Genomic DNA, 19849 nt, shown 5'->3' with positions numbered 1-19849 from the left:
GGGAATATCTGCCTTTAACATTTAAAATATAAAGTTAGTGTTCAAGTCTTTTTGTTCGGCTTGGGTTTCCTTTGGTTATAGTTTGATGAAACTATTTACCTTAGATTTATAAAAAATGTACCTTAAGGTAATAAAGAGAGATCTCATCCAGTTTAGAAGGTATAAAGAAGAACATTTAAAGGCCCAAATGCAGACATAAAATTTAAGAAACTGATAAAACAATGACAAATGGAAATTGTCTTTCTGAATTCTCCAAGATTGTAGTGTCTTATAAGTAGCAATTTAAGCAGGGAGACTACCTATATATTTAGAATATAACATTCATTATTCTTCGCTTCTAGATATCAACTCGTTGGTGAACCCTCTATCTCATGCATCATCTCAGGCAATGGTGTCTCCTGGGATAATGAAGCACCAGTTTGTGAGAGTGAGTTGAAATATTCCTTTCTGTTACATTTACTGATAGATTCTAAGTTTCCTCCTGGAGTTATAAAAATATGAATCGAATTCCATTTGTTCATTCTGTCCTTCAGATAGTTGAAGACAGCTGTACTGTTCTCAAAACTACCTGTAGGTCTCCTGGCAAATGTTTCCTTAAGTTCATCCTTATCCTGGGATGTGCCTTTTCTGAATCTGGGAATTCAAATGCATAAAAGCCTCCAAACCGTATTTTTACTTCAGTTAATTTGGAATCTTGTGGGTTCTGCCATCCTCAGTGTAATAATTATTCTACCTGGCTAATAAGTAAAGATTTTAAAAGTGATACTGTCTTAAAAGGAATCAACACTCTCATGTGCTGAGTGTTCACCAAACCCACTCAAAAGTCACCATGCACTGTAGCCTCAAAAGTGGGCATATATTTTGACCCACTTTCTAGAATTCATACGTAAGAAAGAAGCATAGATTTTTACAAGGAGGTCACTGTAAACTTTTCACTGTAACATTCTTTACAATAGCAAAATTGTTAAAATATCCTAAGTGCACTACATGTTTCAAATATGGTTTAGAAATAATCTACTAGAAGGAATGGTGAGTTCAAAGCTTTAAATTCCTGCTCAAGGTCTGAATCTGAAAGCTTTCATTTCTGACAATCCTCAAAATGGTCTCAGTATCTCTGAGTTTGTTTCTGTTTTTGTTATTGTTTTTGTTGTTCTTTAGATTCCACGTATAAGTGAAATCATATGGCATTTCTCTTTCTCTGTCTGACTTACTCCATTCAGCATAATACCCTCTAGGTCCATCCATGTTGTTGCAGATGGCAAGATTTCATTCTTCTTTATGACTGAGTAATATTCCATTTTATACACACACACACACACACACACACACACACACACACACACAACATTTCCTTTATCCATTCACTTATCAATGGACACTTAGGTTGCTTCCATATCTTAGCTATTGTAAATAATACTGTAATGAACATACGGTTGTACATATCTTTTCAAATTAGTATTTTAGGTTTCTTTAGGTAAATACCCACAAGTAGAATTGCTGGGTCCTTCTTTGTCTCTTGTTATAGCCTTTGTTTTAAAATCTATTTTGTCTGATGTAAGTATTGCTATCCCAGCTTTTTGTTTGTTTCCATTTTCATGAAATATCTTTTCCCATCCCTTTACTTTCAGTTTGTGCATGTCTTTTGATTTGAAGTGGGTCTCCTGTGGGCAGTATATGTAAGGGTCTTGTTTTCTTATCCATTCAGACACCCTATCTTTGTATTGGAAATTTAATCCATTTATATTTAAAGTAATTGTTGAGAGGTATGTAGTTATTGCCATTTTATTATCCATATATTTGGTTTTTTTGTTTGTTTGTTTGTTTTCCTTTTTCTTCTTAAAGAAGTCCCTTTAACATTTCTTGTTATCCTACTTTTGTGTTGATGAATTCCTTTAGCTTTTTCTTGTCTGGGAAGCTCTTTATCTGTGCTTTGATTCTAAACCATAGCTTTGCTGCGTAGTGTAATCTTGATTGTAGTTCCTCGCTGTTCATCACCTTGACTATTTCTTGCCAATCCTTTCTGGCCTTCAAAGTTTCTGTTTAGAGTCTTATGGGAGCTCCCTTGTAGATAACTAACTGCTTTTTTTCTTGCTGCTGTTAAGAATCTTTCTCATTTTAATTATGATGTGTTTTGGTGTGGGCTTCTTTGGGTTCATTTTGTTTGGGACTCTCTGCACTTCTTGGGCTTGTATGTCTAATTCCTTCACCAGGTTAAGGAAGTTTTCCATCATTATTTCTTCAAAAACCTTTTTCAATTACTTGCTTTCTCTCTTCTCTTTCTGGTACTCCAATGATGTGAATGTTGGTATACTTGATGATGCCCCAGAGGCCCCTTAAACTATCTTCATTTTTTGGATTAATTTTTCTTTTTGCAGTTTGTTTGGGTGTTTTTGGCTACCTTATTTTCTAAATCACTTATTCAATCTTCTGCTTCATCTAATCTACTGTCAATTCCGACTAATCTATTCTTCCCTTCAGTTATTGTATTCTATTTCTGACTAGTTCTTTTTTTATGCTTTCTATCTCTATTTTTATGTTTCCTATCTCTTTGTTGAAGTTGTCTCAGATCACTGAGCATCCTTGCAACCAGTGTTTCAAATTCTGTGTCTGATAGAATCCTTAGTACGTTTTCTGGAGATTGGTTCTGTTCTTTTAATTGGATCATGTTTCTTTGTCTCCCCATTTTGGCAGCTTCCTGTGTTTGTTTCTACATATTAGGTAGGGCTGCTATGTCTCCCAGTCTTAGTACAGTGGTCTTATATAGTAGGTGTCTGTGTGGCCCAGTGACGCAGTCTTCCTGGTCACCTGAGCCGAGTGCTGCAGGTGTGTATAACTTGTGTGTATTTCTTGTGTCCTCCTGTTGTAGTTGAGCTTTGGTTGCTGTTTGCATGTCAGTGGAAGGGATTGACCCTCAGGCTGATTGGTTGTGAGGACGGGCTGTGACTACAGTGGAGGGATTGTTGTGCAGGAGCTGACTCTATGGAACAGGATTCACTTTAGCAGGGCTGTGGTGCCTTCCCAGTCTGCTCTTTGGGTGTGTTATACTAGAGACAGCCAGATGGTGCTCCAGCTCTGTCCAAAGCTGGCTGCCCAGTTTGTAACCCTGGGGCCACCTGTCATCAGCCACATAGCAATTAGCAGATGGTTGACAGTGGCACTAGGCTTGGAGGTGCCTAGGAGAGGCTACGCTGGGAACCAAGGCCACCTGTCTCGTGTGCCAGGTTTGGGGCTGCTTAGCAAGGGGTGTGGACCATGCTAAGGCCAGATGCTTCTTTTGGGGGCATCTGAATCTTTGAGAAAATATTGGAAAGTCCAAATCATGGGCCAAGACAGGCTGTTTGGGTGGAAAAAAATAATTGGAATCAGTTTGGGTGGGCCTGCAAGTTGAGTGGGATGGGGGTCTCAGGAAATCACAAGGGCAGGGTGAATGTTGTTAGCCAGGTTGATAGACACTCAGACATGGCATCGCTCTGTGTCTACATACTGGGTGTGGGGAGGGCTCAACAGAGAAACAATTGCTTCTGCTAGCACTTCTGTCTGGGAGAAAGTTGTCTATCCTGCCCTGCAGCCAGATAATTCATTTCCTTCCTGTATGTCACTGGTGCCTCAGGAGCTGCTGCCCCAGGACTGGAGCTCAGAGTGAGTGAGTCAATCCATGTGTGGGCCCTGTAAGAGGAACACCTGCAACTCTAACCATCTTCTATCTCACCTAGCCACAATTTCCGCTGGTTTTCACAGCCACAAATTAGGGGGATGTCTCTCCCAGTCACTGGAACCCTAGGCTGGGTGGTGTGGAGCTGGGACCCCTAATTCCTTCAAGGAGGAGCTCCACAGCCAAATTTCCCTCCTAATTTTTAATCACCACATGCAGGTATGGATCCAGCCTATTCTGTGTCTCTGCCCCTTCTTCCAGTCTTGATGTAGTTTCTTCTGTATTTTCTTAGTTACAGGACTACTGTCCAGCTTTACTTCAGGCAATTCTCAATGACGGTTGTTCTGTAGTTTAGTTGTAATTTTGTTGTGGTCATAAGAAGACCCAAGTACAAAGTTTACCTATTGCACCATCTTATCTCACTAGTTATTTTAATTCATTATTATTTAAATTGCTTTTCCTTTCCCAGGTATTCTTTGTGAGCCACCACCAGCCATCGCCAATGGAGATTTCGTTAGCACCAACAGAGAGTATTTTCAATATGGAACGGTGGTGACCTATCACTGCAAACATGAAAAGAGAGGGAGAAAGCAGTATGACCTCATCGGCGAGGCCTCCATATATTGCACCAGCAAAGGCGATCAAATCGGCGTCTGGAGTGGCCCTCCCCCTCAGTGCATAACACCTAATAAATGCACGCCTCCAGTTGTTGAAAATGGAATAAGGGAGTCTGAAAACAGAAGCTTGTTTTCCTTAAATGAAATTGTGAGGTTTAGGTGTCAGCCTGGCTTTGTCATGAAAGGATCCTCCAGTGTGCGGTGCCGGGCCCAGAACCAATGGGAGCCAGAGTTGCCCAGCTGTTCCAGGGGTGAGTCTAACTGGGGCCTTGAAGAGGCCTGTGGATGATATGAGTTGTGGGAAGATCAGAAGATTAGTGTTTCTTCTGGTAGAAAAATGTGTGGTGAGCAGTGTCATTGAATCCATGTTTTTGGGAGGGAATGTGATATAAAGAAAGTATGTGTAAGTGTATGTGTGTGTGTTAAAATTGATAAGCAAAGATGAATCTGGTCAAAGAATGTGAAGTTTCCTTGGGATTCTTATAAACAGAAGTTATCAGCATGCATCACTACGTCCATTCTTCGTTGTCTGTCAGTTAGTCTTGAGTATAATGATTGCTAATATCTAATGAATGATTTCTCTGGTCAGGTACCACAATACAGGCTGTATGTGCACTGAATCGTGAAATCAAAGGTTACTACAATTGTTTGCATATTTAACAGTGAAAATGAGTGTTATAGAGGTTAGATAACTTTCCAACAGTAAACAGATATTAACTTTCAGACAGATGACTAAAGCCCAAGTCTGCCTGACTGCAGAGCCATAGAAAATAAAAACCAGTCTAGATATCTCAAGGAGTACAGACAATAGGATATAAGGATGTTGGAAGGGCAGGAGGAGCAAAAGGAGGAAGGCATTGTTACCAGACAGCACGAAGCCGCCATTCCTCCTGGAGTAGACATAGGCACGTGCGCTCACTACTGAAAGTGTCAATTGGCAGTCTGTCCTCCAATGCTGCTAATGGTGCAGGAGGCACCACTGCTCCCAGGATATGGCTGAGGTTGCTGGAGCCAAAGTCATGCATTGCTAGAAGTAAAATTGCTGCTGCTAAGCAAGAGCCATCAACACTGCCACTTCCCGAGCCTCCTTTAGAACAATGGCTTCTATCTCGTCCCTGCCTTTTTTTTCCCCCTAGCCCTTGATTCATTTTCCTTATGCCAGGTTTAATATTACATGAAAACTTGCCCTAATGTCTAGTTTTATATAAGCTTACTGTTCCAAAGATAATGATTAATGACAATAATAATTTCTTGTAGGTTAGAATATTTAATGCTTAAAAGTCTTTCCATATGCGTAGGCTATAGATTAAAAAAATAGTATTTGGCCCCTAAATTGTAATCATCCCTCAACTCAGCATGCCCTGCAATTATTAGGTTGGTGCAGAAGCAACTGTGGCTGAAAAGGTTTAAAATAATTGTAAAATCCGCAATTGCTTTTGGCCCCACCTAATAGCATTGCTTCTCACGGGCTCCTCCTCCAGCATTTCTCAGTCTCAGTGTTCAAAGGCTTTTTTGGGTTTTTTTTCATTTCCCTTAGCAGAAGCACAAATACAGTCTGTTTTCCTGTATAAAAACTGTTCTTTTAATCTTTACCGCTCTCTACTATCGCTGTAGTCGAGTCAATCTCTCTCTCTCTCTCTTCTCTTCCCTCTCTTGAACACAAAAAGAAATGGTAAAATATAAAATGCATTTATTTATTTTATACGTCCTAACCAGTTACTTTTATTCTGCTTTAGTATTTTTTGGACCATAATTTTTTGCTTCTGTGTTAACTTTTATGATTAATCTGAGCAATTTCAAAAATACAACCCATTATATTTGATACCTTTTAAAAATGTCTAGCACGTACATAGAAAGTTAGCTTTTGTGTGGTGAGCTATATTTTTCTTTTGACATTTTAAAACATAGCGTTGTCAGGTAAAATACAAAATGCCCAGTTAAATTTGAATTTCAGACCATCAGTAAACAATTGTTTCATATAAGTGTGTCTCAAATATTGCATGGGGTATACTTATACAAAAAAACCACTTGTTAGTTATCTGAAACTCAAATCCAACTGTTGCACTATATTTTTTCGTTGTATTTTGCTTTACTTTGTTTTTGCTAAATCTGACAACCCTTTATATTATTGAAATGCAAATAATTACTCGTTTTCATTGAGATATGTTTTAGGTCTAAGCAGCTGAGCTCACTGAGACATTCACATAAGAAATACTACAGGTATTTGGCAGAACTCCACCAGTTGGAAAGAGCACATGGAAATACTTTTTCAAACAGCTTAGCTAATGTAGACAGTTCTTGATGTGACTTAACAATTAAGGAATTGTAGTCTTTGATAAAATAAACCAAATCCTACTAAATAACAGTAAATATTTCTGGACATAAAATACAAAAAAGGTTGGCAATCCTATTCCACTTACTGAAATTCTTTTAAAAATTTTTCTATTTTTCCCTAAACACTGGGAGGCAGTGATTCAAATATTTCATTGCTTTTTTAAGTAGCTCAGAACTGAAACTGTAGTCGTGTATTTTGTAGCTTGTAGAAGGACCATAGAAATGGCAGTATGGTAGTTTTTATCAATATAACTTTATCTTAGCTTATCCAATTACTCCCAAGATAAGTTGATCTAAATTTTCTATTGAGAAAGAATTTATAATACTGTATATACTGAATGGATCATCGCCAATATAATATATATTACAAAAATTATTATAAAAGATAATGTCGATTGTCTTCTACTTTTGGAAAGATCAGTTAGATAGACTTTTCCCTGAGTAAAACTAAAAACCCTGGAAAGAATATATATATATATATATATATATATATATATATATATATATATATATATATACCAAACATAAGGAGATTCTGAAAACTGAAAAGGCACACTGGCCAAGGAACGTAAGACCACTGTGAGTTCCCCAAGTTTTGTTTCTGCTTCATGTCTCCCAGACTTAGAGCTGAAGAAAGTGATAGCCAGGAAATCCCAATAGGTGCAGACACAAAAAGCCCCAACCAAAGCCTGCTCTCCAACCAAAGGACAGAACAGGGGCAATCTAGCAAAACAGAAAACTTTTAGACAATATTGTGGTATAGCCTCTACTCACACAGCAAAGGCTATGTGGGGAGCCTAAAATTTCACCGTTTTTAGGCTGTAATGAGTCTCTTCAAATCCCTCTTTCAAATCCCTCAAATCCCTCAGGGGTCGAAGGCTGAGTGGAGAGCTGAAACTTTCATCCCCCACCAAGAAGTAATGAGCCCTGCCACCACCTCCCCACCTGCCCTCTACCCTTGCCCATGATGTCAGCAGAGACCACCTGGAAAGGCTGAACGTAAACCTTACCTTGCTGTCATGAGGTACCAATCTCCTTTCCAGCTAGGATAGTCTCGTCCCTGCCTTTTAATTTGCTATATATGTCACCAATTGACAGAGCTTAACCAGAATCCAGCTCGCAAGGAAGATAAGCAATTGTAGTTTGCAGGCTTTCCAGCCTCAATGGTCAAAGGAGAATGCAGAGGTGTTGGCTGTGAGTCAACAAAAATTTAACCAACACAGCACTTAAATATCACATAACTTTGTAGTTCTTAATCAGGGGAGGCGGAGGGTAATGAGCCCTGAAAATGGGTTTTATACCATTAAGGACATTTATGAAGTCCTTAAGCAGGTCATTTATTCTCCTCCAATCCCCCATTTTATACTTGAGAAAGCTGAAGTCCAGACAGGGGAACAGATCTGTTGTAAGCCAAGACTAAATTATTTTTAATATAACTACAGTTTTATATAATTTAGTTGAGACTTAAGTGCGTTCTGATTCTGAATGCAAACCGTTTAAAGAGAGAGTCAGAGACTCAGTTACAATATGCTCTGTGCAATATGCACTCTCATGAGGACTGTAGCTTTTTCTTCTTTAAGAAGATTTCATTCAATGGTTGCCCACCTTCTCATTGGAATAAAATAAATGTTTAAGCAGCACCTGGGTATACAGAGTATAGAGAGGAAACTCATAGTTCTCTTCCAACCCATGTCTGGTGGCCACTGAGAGAGGAGTGAAAGGGAATGGGAAGAGCTCTGAATTCTTCTGGGTGCCTTAGAGTGTGACTGGTGATTGGCAAATCGGTGAGATGAGACTTGGGTAGAAACTTTCCTTATTGCCTAAAATGTGGACTACAAATTGGTGATACCTTTCTAGAAAGGTAGCATGAAGATATAAAAATGCTTCCATCTTAACAATTGTGTACTGGATGACCAGCAATAGGAAACATTCTAAAAGGGAACTGTCTGTGGTGTAATCTTAGGTCAGTTCTTCAGATGAAAAATTATTGAATCAAGGATATTTCAGTTCTAGTCACAGTTCTGCAGTGCATCAATTTCATGGCTTTTTGGCAAGTCTCTCTCTCTCTCTCTCTCTCTCTCTCTCTCTCTCTCTGTCTCTCTGTCTGTCTCTCTGTGTCTGTCTGTCTGTCTGTCTGTCTGTCTTTCTCTCTCTCATTTTGTCATTAATAAAACGATGGTTTTCATCTACCAGATTTTTTACAACATACATACTTATAGTTATGACTTTGTTGGCCGTTACCCCTCAGGGAGAGTTATTTTCACACAATTAACAGCACTTGATTCTCTTTCCCCAGTATGTCAGCCACCTCCAGAAATCTTGCATGGGAAGCACACCCTCAGCAACAACAAGGAGAACTTTTCCCCTGGACAGGAAGTGTACTACAGCTGTGAGCCTAGCTATGATCTCAGAGGGGCTGCCTCTCTGAGCTGTACATCCCAGGGAGAATGGAGCCCAGCACCCCCCAGATGTGCAGGTGCCTACACTCTCGTCTGGTTTGACACTTTAAATTTGTGCCGTTATTCTCCATGTGCCAGTGTTATTTCTGTTTGTTTTTCTTTTTCTCCAGTGAAATCATGTGCTGACTTCCTGGACCAACTCCCTAATGGTCGTGTGCTCTTTCCACTTAATCTCCAGCTTGGGGCAAAAGTGTCCTTCGTTTGTAATGAAGGGTAAGTGTGAGTTTGCCTGGCTTTCTGAACACTGAAATTGGAGTTAGAAGTTACTTCAAAAAGGGAAGATTTGGCTAAAAAACATCAAGGAGATTAAATTTGGGGAATATATATGGGAAGGAAGAGTAAAAAAATAGATGGCAGTAATAACATATAATATGAAGGAAAAACTGGGACATATATTGAATGGGAGATTCAAAGATAAAGACAAACACTTGTTAAGAATACACATAAGTGACACATTCAGTGAAAAAAATCATATTTTTCAAGCAGAGAAGGATAAGTAACTTGGAGAGTCCTGGGAAAAGTTTGCTATGTAACAATAAGCTTATTAAAAATAACTAAGATAATTTCAGAATTATTTGAGGGAATTTTCTAAACGTATTTTTTACTTCTTTCCATTTTTTTTCAGGTACAGTTGACATTCAATATTATTTTATATTAGTTGCAAGTGTACAGCATAGTGGTTAGACATTTATATAATTTATGCAGCGATCCCTCAGGAAATGTTTTAACCATCTGTAATGATGAGCGGAGAAAAGAAAAGGGAGCACACACTAGAATGGGAGTAATTGATTTATTTAGCAATAGCTAATCAATTTATTTAGCAGTATGCAACAGCAAAAGACAAAGCAATTATTGGACTGTGCTAACGACCGAAGTAAAGGTGGTTAAGACTAAACTATATGTGTTGATTACAATGTCATGTCAAAGGAGTATACACACATGTAAGTTCAAGAGATCTCAACATATGTTTACTATTGATCAAAAATCACTTGGCTAAATACACAAACAACATCAATAAGGAGTATCCAAAAGCAGCAATAAATTTTATAGGATGGCAACTATTACAGTATGTGCCAAAAGCTGACCAAACTGTGGGGAAACAATAGTGGAAAGGTCAGGAATCAAAACCTTGCCAGATCCATGTCTAGAAAACTAAGGCTTCTCCTGATGCTGCAACTGCAAACTGCATATAAGTTTCTAAAATGTTAACAAGTTTTTAAGAACGTTGCTGCTGTTGTTGATGCCGTTGCCATTGCTGTTGTTGTTGCTGGAAGTTAGGGCGTCTCCTGAGGTTACAAGCTGCAAGCTGCATACAAGTTTCTAAAATGCTAACAAGTTCTTGAGAAGGCTAACCATGGGGAACAACACTGGAGAGATGGGGAACCAGCCAGACCTCACCAGTTCCGCGGCTTGAAGTCAGGGCATCTCCTGGTGTTAAAAGCTGCATGTTGCATGCAAGTTTCCAAAATGTGAAAATGATGAACAATCACCAACGACAAAAGATGAAATTACACTGCCAACTGAGGTCTGTCTTATAAATTTTTTCAGATGTACCTTAGAGCCAAGCTCCTTGTCCTGGCCTCCCCTCAGGGAATGGCCAGTTCCAGGATGGTTCAGCAGTTATGTGATAAAATATTGCTTATAACATCAATAAGGAGTATCCAAAAGCATCAACAAATTTTATAGGATAGCAACTATTACCATAGATCCCAAAAGTTCACCAAACTGTGGCAAAACAACAGTGGAAAGGTCAGGAATCAAAACCTTGCCAGGTCTGTAGCTGGAAAACTGAGGTGTCTCCTGATGCTACAAGCTGCAAGTTTGCACTCCATCTGAAGGGCCAGTTCATTCAGACAAGCAATACTTACTGTTCTTGCCTGGGACCATCAGCCCAAGGCCTTCGAAAGCCTGGAAACATGCCTGTCATGTCACTCTGATATAACTGACTAGTTACTTCTCCATCTCATCTGCTGAAGAGGGCAAAACAGACACAGGGCAACATCATCCCATCTCTCCTGCTGGGAATGAGACGAGAGAAATTCTCTTAAGCCTAAACTAACTATCACTCCACATGCAGTCTCTCATGTGGGGGAACAAAGGAACAAACAGGTAATCCAAAACTAACCAGCTCTTCCCATGCAGTCTCTCCTGGGAGGGAACCCCTCATACAGTCTCTCATGTTGCAGGGGAGAACAAAGGAACAAAAAGCTAATCAGCTGACCAGCACCTCACATGCAGTCTCTCATGGAGGGAAGAAAAGCCAACCAAGAGTTAAACAGAAATCCAACCACCAACCTCACAGGACGGAAAATCTCACAGGCAGTCTTTCACGTGAAGAAACCAAAAGCCCACCAAGAGTTAAACAGAAAGCCAACCTCACCAAGGGAACAATCTCATAGGCAGTCTGTCATGTGAGGAAAGCAAAAGCCAACCTTAATCTGACCAACCACCTCACTTGGGGGAGACTAATATCACCCCAGGTGAGGAAAACAGACAAACAGACAAAAAAGCTACGTTACATCAGGCAATGAAGGCGCATTTTCTTAACATCTTCCCTACACCATCAAGAGTGAAATTTGTAGTAGGAGTGAAAGTATACAAATAAACATTATTTTATCCAGTTACATATCTTCTGGTTAGTAATGGGCTAAGGGCTCTGTACTGGGATGATGATGGCTGATGTTAATGTTTTAGATCAGATTATCAACTGGTTTACGGGAACCTAGTGCCCTTGACCATGTGAACGTCTCTCCATGGGAAGTGTCAAACATGTGCAACAACACACCTGATCTCAAGATGTTCCAAAGAATGTTGGCAGGCACCAAATACCAGTACCCAATACAACTTAGGAGCCATCATGGTCCTGTAGACATTGAGAATTCTGCTTGATTTCATGCAAAAGTCATTTCCAATCTCCTTTCTTTTTCCCTAGAGTATTCACACTTACACTTCAATAGCCTAACGTGCTCTTTCATGCCCTCTTCAAATCCATCACATCCATCATAACAATCTTTGTTACTTTTCTAGTTATTCTCTGTTTTTCCAATCCAAACTGGGAGCTGCTTTACTTGCTGTTCCAGTGTTAGCCTTAGGAGGATGTTGCATAGACTGGATTTCCCATAATGACAATGAGTAGATTTATCAGGTTCCTCATGGGGTGATCAGCTAGAGAGTCACTTCTCTGAGTCTGAGTCCAGGATCAAGAAGATGGCGGCTACAACTACCTTCTTCAATTCAGGCTGGGACAACATGTTATGTGACCAATTACTGTGCTTTACTGTTCTCCTTTAATAGAGGCTGTGATGTGTCCAGATTCCTCTGAACCTCTGCCACCTGTTTGTTTCCAGTCCTCAAAATATTGAGATCTATGGCAGAGCCCGAGATTGCAAACTAATGGCATTTTTGCTGAAACAGCTCACTTATTCAGTACCATTTTCTTTTTTAGATTCCAACTAAAAGGCAGTTCTGCCAGTCATTGTGTCTTGGTTGGAATGGAAAGCCTTTGGAATAGCAGTGTTCCCGCATGTGAGCGTGAGTAGAAGGAATAACAATTTAGACTAATCTCTCCCCTTAATCTGTTGACTATTTTGACCTGTGAGCTCCCTGTTGTGGTTCTTTCATTTACTTTCTAATCTAAATTATTGAGAGTTGCTATTTTAATAGTATTTATTTGTGATCAATTTGTTGTGATGCATTTTGCTGTGCACCATGTGTTTTTGGGAACCATTTTCTCAGTCTCTGTCGTCTTGAATTCTGTTCCATGTGATAAATCCTGTAGCAGTTTGCCTCTAACTCAGGAGAGATTCAATAATGTAAAGCTGTCTTCCTTCCTTCTTTCTTTCTTTCCTCCCTCCTTTCCTCCTGCCCTCCTTTCTTTTTCTTTTTTCCTCCTATCAAAGTACAATCTCTATAATTTTTTTATTTGCTAATGTATAAATGTGAAACATTCATTCAATCAATTATTTACTAAATTCATATGTGTGCTTGGTGATCTTCTAAGCACTGGTGTTACAGCAGTGAACAAGTCACTTAATTCCCCATCTCCATGTTACTTATACTCAAGCAGGGAGATGGTCAGGAAAAAAAAACCACAAATAAATGTTATGGAAGTGATAGATCAGAGCAATGAAGGAATGAGGGGAAAGTGGGGAACAGCATTACACAGGGTAAACAGCTTAAGACTCCTTAAATTACCAAAATATGTACCTAAATAAATGTAAAGATTCAGAAAAAATAAGCTGATTAAAAAATGAATCTCCAATATGCAGCATCACTACTGATTTCTCCTAGTCTACCCCTTTATATTTTCCCCAATGGAAGACTGGACTTTTCTTCATCTCTTGATCCTAAAGATTAGAAAAAATATATTTTTAAACCATCAAGTTTCACTATAATGTTTATGTTGCTAGAAATCTACTCAGACATCATAACGTGCTTTTCATAGTAAAGCTTATGAGAACATAACTTATACATAGATGCCTGCTCTCCAAGATAACCATTGTTCCTTCATGTAACATGACAGTGGCTGTGCTACTGGCATACATTAGAGCTCGGTTATTAGTTGGACTATCTTTCTTATTTTTTTATTACTCTTACTAGTTGATGTACCCTCTTCCTAACCCCATGCCTAGTTAGAAATGCCAAGTAGAAGTGAAGAGGAGAGTGTTTTAAACAGACAAGCACATACTAGAAAGAAGTAACAATTTGAAGCCTGACAGAAAGTAAAGAAGAGAAATAAATCATAAACAGATCCATGCACTTTCAAAAACAAAGCAGCCTGAATCATTAGAGTTTTTACAATGACCATCGATGTTTCAATTCATTGTGTCAGCACTACTGTTGTGATCGAGACTGATGACCAGTATCAGCAAGGGTTCATATCTTTAAGGTCACTTCATATCTTTAAGGTCATTAGTACACATGGAATACATGGTAGAAATATTTCCCAAGAAAGTAAGTTCCTTTGGAGGACAGTGACTTTACCAGTGGTCTTCACCATTATATCCTCAGTCCCTGATGAGTGGCTGACACAGAATAAGTGCTCCCTTAATATGTATGGAGTAAATGAATGAGTTACCCTCCAAATGGTTATTTTTCTTCTTTAAAATTTTGGTACTTAATTATAGGTGTTAAGTTTCTATTACCCAGAAAACTTAACTATCTGGAAGATTCAAGATAAGCAAATTTCTTTTCTACAGGTACCCCGTATAACACGGTTGTCAGGTTCCTAAAAAATGCCGTTATGCGAATCCACGTTATACGAAACACAGAACTAGTACAAAAAAGGAGGTTCGGTTCCAAAAATTAAAAAAAAAAAATACTATTATATTTTTATAATTAGGAGAAATATCTTATTAAAGCAATTTTCACCAAAAGTATACCATATTAATATGTATTAAATAATGTTTTCTTTGTCATCACTATTAAGCTTTTATTACATTCCGTGTTGTTCAGGGATTTCCCTAATTTCAAATGAGATATCTTTTGCTCTTAAAAGCTCTTATGACGTTCCATGTTGTTCGGAGATTTCTCTATTTCTCAAACCGTGTTAGAGTGAAACGTGTTCTAGGATGCTGTGTTGTACGAGGGTTTCCCCCAACTCTCGAACCGTGTTAGAGCAAAACCGTGTTATAGAAGTGCTGTGTTATATGGGTGTTACCTGTACTTTTTCCATAAAAAAAACGAAATTGAGATCTCATTTCATACAGTCCATGTCATCAAAGGCCTACACAAAAGGTGTACTGCCATAACTGTTTTCAGGTAACACCAACCATAGCTGTCCTCAATGAAACTTAGAGCTCTTGCCTTCTTTCCAGAAATCTTGTGCCCAAATCCTCCAGATATCCTTCATGGAAGACACACAGGAAACCCTCTGGAAGTCTTTCCTTTTGGAAAAGAAGTAACTTACACATGTGACCCCCACCCAGACAGAGGGATGACCTTCAGCCTCTTTGGGGAGAGCACCATCCGCTGTACAAGTGACAGTCAGGGGAACGGGCTTTGGAGCGGCCCTGCCCCTCGCTGTGGACTTCCAGGTTAGCGCATACCACCCCACATCCCAAATGGTTTCAGAATATCTCAACCAGATTTTCCAAAGTATTGCAGTTAGTTTCATGTTTATTTGTGCACTTCACAATTAATCGCCAAATCAGTAATAAGATTCTGATGACTTTTGCTGGTAGGGGGCTGGTAAAAAGAGAGGGATGTGGTGGGTGGCGGTTCTATTTCTCACGAGAATTGGAAGAAAATGATTTCAAACCATAGGAATTGAAAGCAAACACCTATGAACCTTCAGTTACATAAGTTATACCATCATCACAGGTTTTGGAGGGAAGCACAGGCCAGCAGAGAACAAAGTCAGGCAAAGTCACCTTTAATTACCCATTTGGGCTGAGATCCTGTGCATTCTCTAGGAAAGTTGAACTGCATTATAGATAAATCACACAGATTCCTTTGGCTAATTTGGGTGGCTAAGTTCTGAATTTAACTAAGGCTTACCTTTTCCTTAGCCCACACTAATTTTAGCCATTGAAGTCTTCCCACTTGGGTGGGGGAAAAAAAGCAAAGGAATATGAACTCAAGGGAAAATATAAACTAAAGAGAATGTGTATTTCCAAGCTCTGCAGAAGTTTTGTGAACCCACCGAATTCCCCTAAGACATCCACCATCAGGAAGTGAAGATGGGAAAGAGAAAGTAAATTGTAGAAGGGACCTTAGTCCTGACATAACATACTGACCACTGGGAAACTCTGAGAGAAAAGAACAATTCTAAAAGGAAAAGGACCAAGTGATAGGCAATTAGAAGTCATTTTCGCTCTCACTCTCCTCCTCCAACACGAGGGCTTCAACTTGGGGTACTCCTATGGACCTGTTCACCAGTGTAGAGACCTAGTCCAGATTTACCAAATCAATAGCAAGAGTCAATATTCCCTTAAAATCTGATTTTTTTTTTCATCGGAACCCTATCTGAGACAGCAACCCTAGTTTTATCAGCTAGATTTTAGAGACTGGAGACTTGCTAGGCCGTTCATGAGTTATTGGGCCTTAGATGCTAAAGTTTAGTCATAACTGGGGACTCCTTGACCTAGAAACCAGTAGAGCTAATAGTTAAGCTCTAAAATAAAAAGGAGATGGATAAATTTCCCTTGAAAATAAGCCAAATTTTTATATTGAGAAAAAATATTTAATTATGTTCAAGAGATAAGAAATTGGTTTGCAAATCTTCATACAGAGAATTCTTTGGGTGCAGGATTGGCTCTAGTGTAACCATTACTATTTGAATAAATAATTGGAAGCTAGGTGGAGGACAGTTGAAAGAGAAGTTAAAAGAGAAGGTATTGTCAAAAACAAGTGGAAATGATTTCTGTTTTTCTAAGCACGTGTACTTTTTTAGGTTCATGATATTTGAATCCAAAGTGAGGTTTTACTCCTAGAGCCTAGAGCTGATAGGCCATAGGGGCATGGAGCTACAGCTAAAATTTGATTCACCATACACTCCAACAATATTTCCTTATAACAGTAACCACAGTTTTGTTTGTTTGTTTTTATTTTAAGGAGATGTAATTTGTTTCCTTCTTGTGTTCAAATGGCTGGCTTAGGAATCAGACCTACAAAACTGGTGACTGCCTCCCAATGCCAAAAGTTATCTGGAGTTCTTCATTCATGCTTGTGAGCCCTCCATTGGGGTTATGATGCACTGAAGTACAAAAAAGTCAGACAGGAATTGTGGCACTTGGACAGGGGCACTCTTTCTGGCTCCCTAAAAGTGTGAAAAACTGAATGGGAGCTGTCTTTTACTGTAAATTATATGAGAAAAATGACAAGATGGCAGAATACCTTTCCATACAATGTATTTTCTAATGGGCATGTGCTAATGGAACTTTCCTTCCCAGGTTACAAGGAAATTATCTTTCCAGAGCTAAAATTTTATTTTGTTCTGACATTAAATCTAGTAAGAGAGAGAGAAAGAAGAAGGGCGGTGGGTATCTCTTTGTTAAATCTGATGTTCTTGACATCTTGATTTCTAGGTTACTGTCATGCCCCAGATAATTTTCAATTTGCTAAGTTGAAAAACCAAACCAATGAAACTAAGTTTCCCATTGGGACATCTTTAAAGTATGAATGCCACCCTGAGTACCACGGGAAGCCATTCTCGATCAAGTGCTTAGAAAACCTGACGTGGTCAAGTGTCAAAAATGTCTGTAAACGTGAGTAAGCCCTGTGTTGGAGCTTTCCCATGCCTGTCAAATTATCCTTCGGATATTGTTTAATGTTTTCAAGTTTTAGAGACAAGAAAATTTTGCTTACCAAGTGTTCACATAGGCAGATATAAAAGTTGGTTTTGTAGGTCATCCCTAATTATTGGTTGAAATACTTATTTCATGAGAATGTTTCAAGAAATATTTGCAGGAAAAACCCATTCCCTATGGGAAATACATAATGAATGACTCCAGACCAGGAAAAAAAATATGAGGAGACATAAACTGTTTGAATAGCTAGGTGGGAAGAAGAATTTTATACTGGTAGGATACAAGGCCATATGTAACCTTTATATTTTGATGAGAGATATGAGGTGGAGATAAGACAGATCTAAATGGGAGGTCTTTTGGAAAGTGGCGCTTAGTAGGTAGCTGATTGTGGGACAATTGGGTGAGGTTACTCAGGTGGCACAAATCTGTGGAACCATCTGAATTGCATATACTCCAGTAAGCTACAGTCAGGTTGGGACCTTGTGTACTAAAAAAAGTCCGAATACTCTACTTGGCTTCAGAACTGTTTCTTTCCCATAGGTAAAGTATGTAAAACTCCTCCAGATCCTGTGAATGGCGTGGTGCACATAGACACAGACTCCCAGTTTGGATCCAGGATTAATTATTCTTGTAATACGGGGTGAGTTGGCGGCAACATCTCTTGGTTCTAGATTCACATGGTAGCAATACTACCTTCTAGTCACATCTCAGAAAGGAGAACTAGAATATCACCGTCTGCTCTTTAAAAGCCTGCATGTAGGACTTCAACTCTTGATTGAAATGAACAAAGGTGTGATAAGGTTCAGGGGGAAATCTGTAATCTTGCTGGAAATCAGGGCAGTGCATACAGGAAAAGCAAGGTAGAAAGGAAGACAATGAGGGGAGGGCATAGTCAAACCCTAACTCAGAGCAGACATTGCTGGAAGACAGGTGAGGCCATGGAGCAACTGTGTGAGAAAACACACCTTAAAGGTAAATCGCACTATTAGTTTGCTAGGGTTGCCATAACAAAGTACAACAAATGGGGTGGCTTAGAACAACGACAGAAATTTGTTCTCTCACAGTTCTAAATGCCGGAAGTCCAAAATTAAGGTGTCGGTAGCACATGCTCCCTCCAAAGCCTCTGAGGGAGGATCCCTCCTTGCCTCTTCCAGCCTCTGGTAGCCTCAGGCCTTCCATGGCGTGGGGCAACATCACTCTCATTTCAGCCTCTGTCTTCTGTGTCTATGTCTTCACATGGCATTTCTCCTCTGTGTGTGTCTATGTCCAAAGTTCTCTCTTTTTGTAAGGACGCTGCTCATATTGAATTAGAACCCACCCACATGACCTCATCTTGACTTGACTACATCTGTAAAACCCCTATTTCCAAATAAGGTCACACTCATAGGGCTTGGGGATCAGGACTTCAACATACCTTTTTGAGGAACCCTATTCAACCCTTATCAGAGCCCACTGTGAAAATGTCAGGCATAACGTGTTTACTGGGCAGTGGTCCTGCCCTTGGTCCTTACGCTGGCTCAGCACACAGTGGAGTCTTGCCCACATCTCAGTATGAGCAGCTGAGGCTGTTAGAGAATCTGGGCTAAACTCGTGCTGCCATAGTAAGCACTGAAAAGCCATTGTGATCTCCAGTATATTTGCTGCCCTTGGCCTAACAACCAGAGTACCTATAACCTGACAAAGGAAAATTAGAGTGAAACTAAATACTTCTCTTTCCTGAGCATTTTTTAATACAGACTATAAATTCTCTGACTATATCCTCTTCCTTTTGCATTACTCAATGAGGGTGAACCTGTCTATGGTAGAAAACAGAAAATCATCCGGCTTATGATAAGTTACAGGACATAATGCAAAAGAGACCAATCTGAACAATCAGAAAGAATTTCCTCTTACAAAACAGAGTTACTTTCAAGATATAGAGAAAATGTTACAAAAATATCTTCTATATATTTTAAAACAAGGTTCAGTTGCATACCGCTTCTGTATAACTAGTTAGGAAATCGGGAATGTTTCCACGTGAATGAAAAGCACAATTGTGAAAGAAAAAACAACAACAACAAAAAGGATAAAGAAAAAGAGAAAAGAGAAGGTATGTGTAACGTAGTACTAGGATTCAAAGTGCATGTAACAAAAATTCAAGAAGGGAAAACAATATGCCCATACCTGGCTATCACTAAGGAAACTTCTGTATTTCAGGGATACTGGGGGCGGGGGGGAAACAAACAAACAAAAAACCGACTTGAAGAATACAGAAAGGAAAATTACTAAACTGTACTACGTGCAAAAGAAAATGATGTATATGGACATCACATTGATCCTTCACATCACTAAATTGCAAAAGATAATGTTGAGCCAAGGGAATATTCACATGTAAAGGCTCCAAATATACATGAAAGGAAAAGCAGGACCCCAAAATTACACCAATTAAATACACATTCTGGGAAGAGAAAAATAATTAATCCAGGCAATCCATAAATAATTTCTTTAAAAATGAAAATGATAAAGTAGAAAAGAATTATCAGTAGTGTAATAACTAGC

At 39.2% G+C, this 19849-nt stretch overlaps 1 protein-coding gene across 1 annotated transcript in view; it reads left to right on the top strand.

Moving 5' to 3' along the window:
- CR1 (complement C3b/C4b receptor 1 (Knops blood group)) overlaps positions 1 to 19849 on the top strand; it is an 88659-nt gene that overhangs the window by 30439 nt on the left and 38371 nt on the right. Inside the window, 8 exon segments of the mRNA XM_033093429.1 lie at positions 342 to 427; positions 4122 to 4520; positions 8900 to 9079; positions 9173 to 9275; positions 12508 to 12593; positions 14879 to 15097; positions 17090 to 17269; positions 17852 to 17951. Coding sequence (XP_032949320.1) covers positions 342 to 427; positions 4122 to 4520; positions 8900 to 9079; positions 9173 to 9275; positions 12508 to 12593; positions 14879 to 15097; positions 17090 to 17269; positions 17852 to 17951 — 1353 coding nt within the window.

This window comes from Rhinolophus ferrumequinum, chromosome 22, assembly GCF_004115265.2.
Source record: "Rhinolophus ferrumequinum isolate MPI-CBG mRhiFer1 chromosome 22, mRhiFer1_v1.p, whole genome shotgun sequence".
NCBI classification, from domain to species: domain Eukaryota; kingdom Metazoa; phylum Chordata; class Mammalia; order Chiroptera; family Rhinolophidae; genus Rhinolophus; species Rhinolophus ferrumequinum.
Note: the sequence above shows the minus strand (reverse complement) of the source record. Positions and strands in the feature narration are given on the sequence as shown.